Consider the following 9419-nt stretch of genomic DNA (forward strand, 5'->3'; position numbering starts at 1 on the left):
TCCACTCATCCCGTTCCAGCCATTACCACGAGCCCGTCCTCCCCAATTAAGGTGCCACCAACCTCCTGTGAACTGTACAGTGTACACCTAATGTAGAAACTCACTCACAGCTTTTGGGAATTAGTCAATTAACAGGTTCACTCTTTTACTTCAGTGTTAATTATGAATCTGTCCCTCAGAATTCACTGCAAAATTGAATACTGCATTGCAGTTACATTATGTCCATCTAATCAAAGCTACTACTTTACTAACTAGCCTCTTCTGATGCATGTTTAAGTCATGCTGGCCAGCGTCTATGAAAGACTCCAACAGTGAAGTGATAGTGTTCAACCACACCACCTGACAGAACTAGAGACATGGCACCACATGCTCATCTCTTCACAGGGGCTGCAGAGCAGCCAGTGTCTGCTGATGGCCCACCACAAACCTGGCAGTGGAGCAGATAACCTAAGACCCAACCAGTGGAGGCTGGTGGGGGGAGCTATAGGAGGATAAGCTCATTGTAATGGCTGGAATGGAATAAATGGAACAGTATCAAAAACATATGGAAATCTCGTTTGACTACGTTCCATTAATTCCTTTGCAGCCATTACAATGAGCCCGTCGTCCTATAGCCCCCCCCCCCCCACCAGATTCCACTGGACACAACCTAAAAATCAACAAGCTCATCCTTGTGTGTTACATCATGTATCATTTGCTAATGCATTCGTTTTTTCCCATTGACATTTGAACATTTCCAACGCTCCTGATGCTAAAGGGAACCTTTTGTGAGTACATGCCATATCATGCGTCACTTCTTTGAAGACAGGGCATACGCCTCTGCTGTTCGGTTCATACCAGAGGCCACAATTGTCATTTGGATTTCTTTGACATGTTTTTGCATGCATGTGCAGCCTCACATTTGAGCAGGTTACTGCTGATGCAGTAACGTGGAGGAGGATCCTGAGGATGTGCGCCAGGGGTTCCGCAGGTACTTGGTCAACATCGTGCAAACACTGTCAGAGGACCGGGAGCGAGAGCAGATGTCTATCATTAGTTAATATTGTCCGAAACTCATGCTTCTTCATCGATCATCGCCGATGTTTGGATTTACTCTGTAGTCAAAGGATCTGCAACCCCTTTGTGACTGCACCTCAGACATTTCTGTGCATGTTATACAGTGGAGGCTCCTCAGAGGAGGAAGGGGTGGACCATCCTCAGTGAATTTCAGAAAAATAGTAAAAAAGTTTGCCTTTTTAGATAAACTATATTCACGTCACCAAAGAATTGATTAAAAAACAATGTTTTGCAATGAATGTTTACAGTAGCCTCAAAAGCACTCTTTTGGGTAGCGCCATGGTGTAGCCGGAGGACAGCTAGCTTCCATCCTCCTATTGGTACATTGACTTCAATACAAAACCTAGGAGGCTCTTGATTCTCACCCCCTTCCATAGACTTACACAGTAATTATGACAACTTCCGGAGGACGTCCTCCGACCTATCAGAGCTCTTGCAGCCTGAACTGACATGTTGTCCACCCAATCAACAGATCTGAGAATGAATCTAGTACTGAAAGCATAAGCTGCAGCTAGCTAGCACTGCAGTGCATAAAAATGTGGTGAGTAGTTTTGAAAACATTTTGCCTACTCAAACACCGAGCTCAAACAGAGGGATGCTATGTTAGCTAGCTGGCTTTGACTATCCAACAACACTGGAACCCTTCCCATTCAAGGTAAACTTTCGGTTTTACTCATTTATTGCCACCGGGGCCCACCGGTGGAATTGCTAAACTGCACACAAATGTTACTGTATGATTGTAGCAGGTTTACTAAGGCCTTAGTTATATTAGCTATGTTGACTTTGACGTTACTTTAGCTAATACTTTGACAGTGAAGTAGGCTGTGTGTAGCAGTTTTGAAATGGTTTGGTTTGGAAAGGTTTTTTCACCTGGTCACATACAGCCAATGTGTTGTGAATTGAAGTACACAAGCAAAGGGAAAATATGAGAGGCGGAGAGCACATAGATGTGAGAAGGAATACAATGTGGCTGCTATGAAAGTAAACTCTTTACTTGTGATCAGGAGTGTATACATTCTGCCGATTCTGTTATAAAATGTTTATTGAAACAGAAGCAAACGGAGCGGGGATAAACATACCTGGATTTGTCCAATAGAAACTCTCGTTTTCAACTGCTGGACTAATGATTATGCCCCGGATCAAATTTTTCTCTGGATCTGTGTGCACCTACGTTGTAAACTTTCAGTATCATGTAGTAGCCTAAACCTTCACTGTTCCATTGAACTGGATGAATGGAATATGAATGAGTCATCCAATATGCCATAATAGAAATAAGGCCATGATCATGAGACCAAAAAAATCATCCTCCCTCATCTTAAAACAACACCGACCGCCATTGACGTCAGAATTTATTCCAACTTTAACCAATAAGCAGTCAGCGACCTCTCATTTTACATAACACAATTCCACCCATTTCTAGATTTGAGGTGGCACAAGTAAAGTTTAACCAGAAATTGAATCTTGGTCAGCCTTTAACTGCACTTGGGATGTTTTGTTCACAGGTTGGTGGAACCTTAATTGGGGGGGACGGGCTCATGGTAATAGCTGGAACGGGATGAGTGGAATGGTATTACATACATACAAATACAGTTTCCATGTGTTTGATTCTGTTCCAGGCACTATTATGAGCTGTCCTCCCCTCACCAGCCTCCACTAGTTGTGTTGTGTTGTGTGTGTGTATGTATATATATATATATATATATATATATAAATTACATGTCTATTATTAAACACTTTACACTAAAAAGTCTCAGAATAAAGTTGGCAACTTCAATATATTCAATAAGTCCTGAAGTGTCTAAAAAAGGTTCAAGTTACAGTGCAACAGTTCGTTAAACAATGGACATTTTATTAATTGGATCTCCACAGGTGGAAGTTAAGAGTGTACAACAGCGACAGAACAAGGTTTAAACGGCGTATCCAACAATGCCTCCTTTTCCGATGCACTCTCCAATGTAGAACCACATCAGCACTTCAGTACAGACCAATCCATTTCTGAACGCATCCTGTAACAAAAGCACATTGACATTAATCACAAACAAATACCATTGAGTCATATCTAAAAACCAACATGACAGACAATTCCATATTTCCCAATTGGTTAGGATGGAGGCCTAATGTCTCCTAGTGGATTGCAGCTACTTATTTTGATAATGAAGGGACTACTTGTAAGAGTTGAGATAAGTCACAACCAATGCTCCCGCTAAGCTGTGCGTTTGTGCAAGCAGCAGCCCCAAGACTACCACGAGCTGACGCTCAGAAATATCATCCCACAGAGAAGCAGGAGATTGAACTTGACAATTTTCTAGAGCAGTGGTCACAAACCAGTCGATAGCCAACCTGATCCATCTCCAAGGCATTCCTAGTCGGTCGACTGTCAACACTTTGTATTCAACCTTTATATAAACCATAAAATGCATTTTCCAATCAGCGCTACAACAGTAATGAATGAGTGGGAAAGTATCTTTTGGCTTGGGTTATTTGTGGCCTGGGTCTTTTTTTAATATCGAGGAATATTTCACTTCTTCTGTTCATAGGCGTAACATGATTTTGTACATGAGGAAATAATGGAAGACTGTGTCCCTTTTTGGTCAGTGTCAGCGAAGAGATGAGGCGGAACTTCAGTCTGCTGCTCTCTCCCTCCACTAAAGCTGACTACAGATGTAGACTCCATCATTCCAGTAAAATAAAAAGCAAATTATTGAAATGTAGGCTCACTCAGCTGTGTTTCACAAGTAATACAACAGATCCATTACCAGTGTGATCATATAGACTACTTCCATTTTTTTAATAGAATTTGTACAAAAGAAAATGTCCCGAACAGTGCATTGGCAGGGCAATTCAAGCAAAGCCAATATGCGGTGGTAATGTATTGGGCCTATAGCTTACTGCACAAACCTCATTGCTAGAGTACTGCTTTTAATTGGTTAATGTTGCATATTCTTACAAGTCACCAGCGGTAGATCTCAGCTTGTATTTGAATAAAGTTGGTGACCACTGTTATAGAGTTCCCTGTTAACACTATCAACATTTCCCTTTACTGTGGCAATTGTGACACGCAATATTAGCCACTTTCAATGCAACATACCAAAACAAACTATGCAACAGATTGTTGTAGGCAGAATGAATTGCAGTAGGATTCTATTGCATTAACACGCACTACTCAGACCGTACTCTAAACAGACCAGTGCAGCATAAACAATCAGAGCTGCAGTAGGTCTATATGCAAATAGAGCATTGCCATTTACATTGAACTGGACTGTGTTTACAGCATGAGTGGTTGTGAGTAGATGTGCTTGTTTAGAGATCAAAGCCAGAGCTGCATGTAGCCACGTGTGCACATTTGTTCATATCCTTTACTAGTTAGTGAGTTATTAGCCCAGTTATAGATCATTTGTAGTCAGCACAAAACGTGTACATTTCTAGACATATTTGAAAAGCGAGTCACGTAAGGAGCTTTTTTTTTGTCTTAAAGGGGCAGTGATGTATTTTGAGACAGGCTTGAATAAGTTAATTAGCCAATAGGCAGAGGGTAGCATCATTTGTCTGATTCTCTGTAATAATGGTATGGGAATAATAATGCTTTTTATTTTGTAAAGTGGTTTCTTACATCAAACAACATGTCCAGTCACCTCCTTGTCTGAAGGACAAGTGGATAAACAGGTTGATGTCAAGCCTTGCATGTTTTAAGAAAAAAAAAAAAGTCTCATGGAATGTAGGCCTGCATGGATTGGATTCTACTGTACACAATGATAGAACAGCTATTTCTATATGTTAATGCTATGGGATGCATTTTCTCCATTGTTTTTTATGGTAGGCCTACATTATGATCAAATAGCCACAGTACAGCCCCAGTATTCACAGGAAATGCACGCCGGAAGTTCACAACGTTCAAGTTTGCGCTCAGCAGACCTGAAATTTGCTCAGTGAAAAATTGTTTTTGAGGGAACATTGATCACAAAACCCACATTCAGAGAGCCAATGGGCAAAAGAAAGAACTTGCTAGCTACTTATACAGTATTGCATTGATACCCACTCAAGCAATCTTCTCAGTTCTCACCTTCACTGTCGTCTGTCCAAGGCGTCCACTGTTGACACCGGTGAGGATGTTCTTGATTCCTGCAATGGCCTGGGGAATCTCGGCAGGGGAAGGGGGCACAAGCTCGACTTTAGCGTAGTGCCAGAAGGTCGCTAGCCGGGGCTTGGAGTAGGTGGCAGCGGCTGAAAAAACAAAATGAACACGCCATGTCATGAAATGTGTCCTCTGCTGGGTCAAGCGAGATAAGAAACATTAGCTAACGTTAGATATAGTTTACAGGTGAGACAGCTAGGTGACTCAAAGAGCTTGTCAGAACACCTACCTGAGATTGACATTTAGCTAGTTAGCCAACTAACACTATCTACTATAAACAGTTACCACATCTAACTAACCTTATCTACTATAAATAGTTACATCTAACTAGCTAGCCAACACTTAGTTGGAAACAAGTTTTTATTCGAGATTGATGGTGACTTGGCTTCTTCGTTTGTCTACCATTAGCTAACTACACTGAGTGTACAAAACATTACCACCACAAGGATATACACTTTATTCAGTACTACTGCAGTTACTAAATAATTCCAATAGATGGCAGCATAAGACCACAAATAACATTTCAGAATATTATTTAGCTTTCTCCCTGGATACACCACTCCCCTCACAGAAGAATTCCTGCTTTTTTCTGTCCCCTACTTTCCACACTGCTAACACAAGAGGAAGAACTGAAAAAGCGTTTAACATATTACTGTGACGTATTATAATGATGCTTCATGTTTATTATTACCAGTTTTTATGCTCATGTTTATACTTCATTACTATAACAATTATCAATAAGGCTGAACATTAATTCAGTCACCTCTGGTTGACAAAAACTTATTTTCCTAGTACATTCATTGACAAATTCATCAACCAGCATCGACCCGCTCTGCCTTCTCGCGCAAGCGAGGGGCATGTTGAGGTAAATTCGCAAACCGCGAGGATTGCATGATGTAATTTATTGGCAGGCTGGAAGATGCACTCGTCCTCTCTATTCCGAAGCAGTTTACTCCCAATATGATACGTTAAGGTCTTTTTATAATGCAATTCAACTAAGGTTGAGGGTAGCGCATCTGACTAGTGATTATTTGGCCGGGGTTCAGTACCTGCTATAATCACTATTTTTTTGCTCTCCCAAAAGCAACACAGGCTTAATACAAGATATTTTGCTAACTGTAAAGTCATGGGACATTGGTTGCATGCTATTTTATGTCAATCGTATTGCTGCTATAGCCTATAACTGATGCTTCGGGGTCTTATGCTGCCATCTATTGGAAATATTTAGCAATTAAAAGTTATTAATTCACGTAAAGACATCGGTGAGGCAGCTGAGAAATAAAGTGTATTTTTCCTGTTAATTCCTTAGATCAGTCAAACCTGCCCCACGCCAATTGCTGGACTTTCACAGAGGTTACTAGGTCACCCAGTTCATACCACATTTGAAAAAAGAAAACAATGTGGCTTGTTTACCAAGTATTCTGCCTTGCAATAATAAATATAAAACAAATTATAACAAAACAGCTAAATGCTTAGACAGGTTTTGATGAACAAAATAATCTAAATGCTATTTAGTACTGTAATGGTATTAAATATCATAATATTAATACTAAAATGGTTTCTAAAAGTTCTAGGCTACCCTACCCTAGAATTAGGGGTTAGGGTTAACCTGTCTGGGATAAGGGGCAGTATTTTCACGGCCGGATAAAAAAACGTACCTGATTTAAACTGGTTACTACTCTTGCACAGAAACGAGAATATGCATATTATTAGTAGATTTGGATAGAAAACACTCAAACAGTTTTAGAAACTGTTTGAATGGTGTCTGTGAGTATAATAGAACTCATATGGCAGGCAAAAACCTGAGAAGATTCCAAGCACGAAGTGGCCTGTCTGACAATTTGTAGTCCTTCTGTTGCATCTCTATCGAAATTACAGTATCTGTGCTGTTACGTGACACTTTCTAAGGCTTCCATTGGCTCTCTAAAGCCTTCAGAAACCGGATTGATGCGTCTCCTGTCTCTGGGCAGATAACAGCAGCTCAGTTTGTCAGTGGACTGCCTGGTGACAGAGACTGGAGATGCGCGTTCATGAGACCTCGCCATTTTTTTCTTTCCCTCTTTCAATGAATACAACGTTGTCCGGTTGGAATATTATCGCTATTTTATGAGAAAAAAAGCATAAAAATGTATTTTAACTTCCCTGGGCTTCCCTAACTTGATTGAACAGACATGCATGTATTGTATGACATAATGTCCTAAGATTGTCATCTGATGAAGATCATCAAAGGTTAGTGCTGCATTTAGCTGTGGTTTGGGTTTATGTGACATTATATGCTAGCTTGAAAAATGGGTGTCTGATTATTTATGGCTGGGTACTCTGCTGACATAATCTAATGTTTTGCTTTCGTTGTAAAGCCTTTTTGAAATCGGACAGTGTGGTTAGATTAACGAGAGTCTTGTCTTTAAAATGGTGTAAAATAGTCATATGTTTGAGAAATTGAAGTAATAGCATTTCTAAGGTATTTGAATAACGCGCCACGGGATTCAACTGGCTGTTGAGTAGGTGGGACACAAGCGCAAGCAAGCGTCCCACCTAGCCCAGAGAGGTTAAAATCAATTTTTATGCTATTTTTGTGAGAATTCTCAGGAACGCGCATCTCCAGTGTCACTGTCCCCAGGCTGACCACTTACAAATTCTCCTGCTGTTCTTCGCCCAGAGACAGCAGACACGCCATTACACTTTCTGGCAGCTTTAGAGAGCCAATGGAAGCCTTAGAAAATGTCACGTTACAGCACAGATGCTGTATTTTCGATAGAGATGCAACAGAAGGACAACAAATTGTCAGACAGGGCACTTCCTGTATGGAATCTTCTCAGGTTTTGGCCTGCCATATGAGTTCGGTTATACTCACAGAAACCATTCAAACAGTTTTAAACTTTTGAGTGTTTTCTATCCAAATCTACTAATTATATGCATATTCTAGTTTCTGGGCAAGAGTAGTAACCAGATTAAAATCGGGTACGTTTTTTTATCCGGCCGTGCAAATACTGCCCCCTAGCCCCAACAGGTTAAACAGCGTTTGACATGCTTCTAAGTACAGCAAAGGAACATTTAGATTTTTTTTGTCACGAAATGCGCTCGCGCGTTACCCTTTGGATAGTGACCTGAACGCACGAACAAAACGGAGGTATTTGGATATAACTATGGATTATTTGGAACCAAATCAACATTTGTTGTTGAAGTAGAAGTCCTGGGAGTGCATTCTGACGAAGAACAGCAAAGGTAATCCAATTTTTCTAATAGTAATTCTGAGTTTACTTCATAACTACGGCAAGCAGCTGGATCATAAGGTGTTATTATGAAAATGAGCACCATGCAATGAACTACTTTATAAAAACGTTACAAATGTCAGGCTACTGTGGGAAGCATTGGCGTCAACATCCCGGTAGAACACTTTCTAGAACTTGAAGAGTCCATGCCCCGACGAATTGAGTCTGTTTTGAGGGCTAACGGGGGGCTACAACTGAATATTAGGAAGGTGTTATTGTTTTCTACACTCAGTAGTTAGCTAGCTGCAGCCGGCAAGATGCGCTAAACTGTGACATAGCTAACTAACTACTAGCATAGCCACCGATGCCATGCCAGCGTGACTGTCAACTTGAATACAATAACTTGCATGTTTTAATAGCGTCGACGTTAAGCTTATGTCTAAACACAATCATTTAATTTACCTCCGATCAAAGTAGGTACTTTGGCCACCAATTTCTGGACTGCCTGTGCCATGATGGTTTGATTTAGAGTCGTGAAAAATACGCAATCGGCTATTTGCTGCAACTGAATGTCACCTCCAGCAAGAAGGACCCCTCAAGTGCGGCTGCCCTATGATCTGCCTGAACGGAAATAGCTGCAGAGCTGCCTAATTTATTATATATATCTATATATTTATAAACCTTTATTTAACTAGGCATGAATCATAAACTTCTCTGTTTATTTTTTTCCCCCCACATAATCTTGCTCGATGTCGAAATCCTTTCAGAAAGGTGAAAAATCGTTGTTTTCAATGTCAATAACAGACTGGCAAATTGAGGCCAGCGTATGAAAGTAAAATAGTCCCTTAAATGTACAAGAATGTAAAGTATGATTAGCACATAAAATATGAGTTGCACCTGTATAATCAAAGTTTATTTGACACGTGCGCCGAATACAACAGGTGTTGACCTTAGTGAAATGCTTACTTACAGGCCCTAACCAACAGTGCAATTTTTAAGTAAAAAATAGGTATTACGTG

General features: G+C 40.5%; 1 protein-coding gene across 1 annotated transcript; it reads right to left on the minus strand.

The window, feature by feature from the left end:
• Positions 1-2884: 2884 nt before the first annotated feature.
• LOC115197234 (ATP synthase subunit g, mitochondrial) lies at positions 2885-9020 on the minus strand. Its single transcript, XM_029758575.1, has 3 exons — positions 8863-9020; positions 5117-5277; positions 2885-3062 (listed from the first exon to the last, which is right to left on the minus strand). The coding sequence occupies exons 1-3, from the start codon at positions 8912-8914 to the stop codon at positions 2964-2966; spliced, it is 312 nt and encodes a 103-aa protein (XP_029614435.1). The 5' UTR covers positions 8915-9020; the 3' UTR covers positions 2885-2963.
• Between the last annotated feature and the right edge of the window lie 399 nt (positions 9021-9419).

Source organism: Salmo trutta, chromosome 7, assembly GCF_901001165.1.
Source record: "Salmo trutta chromosome 7, fSalTru1.1, whole genome shotgun sequence".
NCBI lineage: Eukaryota > Metazoa > Chordata > Actinopteri > Salmoniformes > Salmonidae > Salmo > Salmo trutta.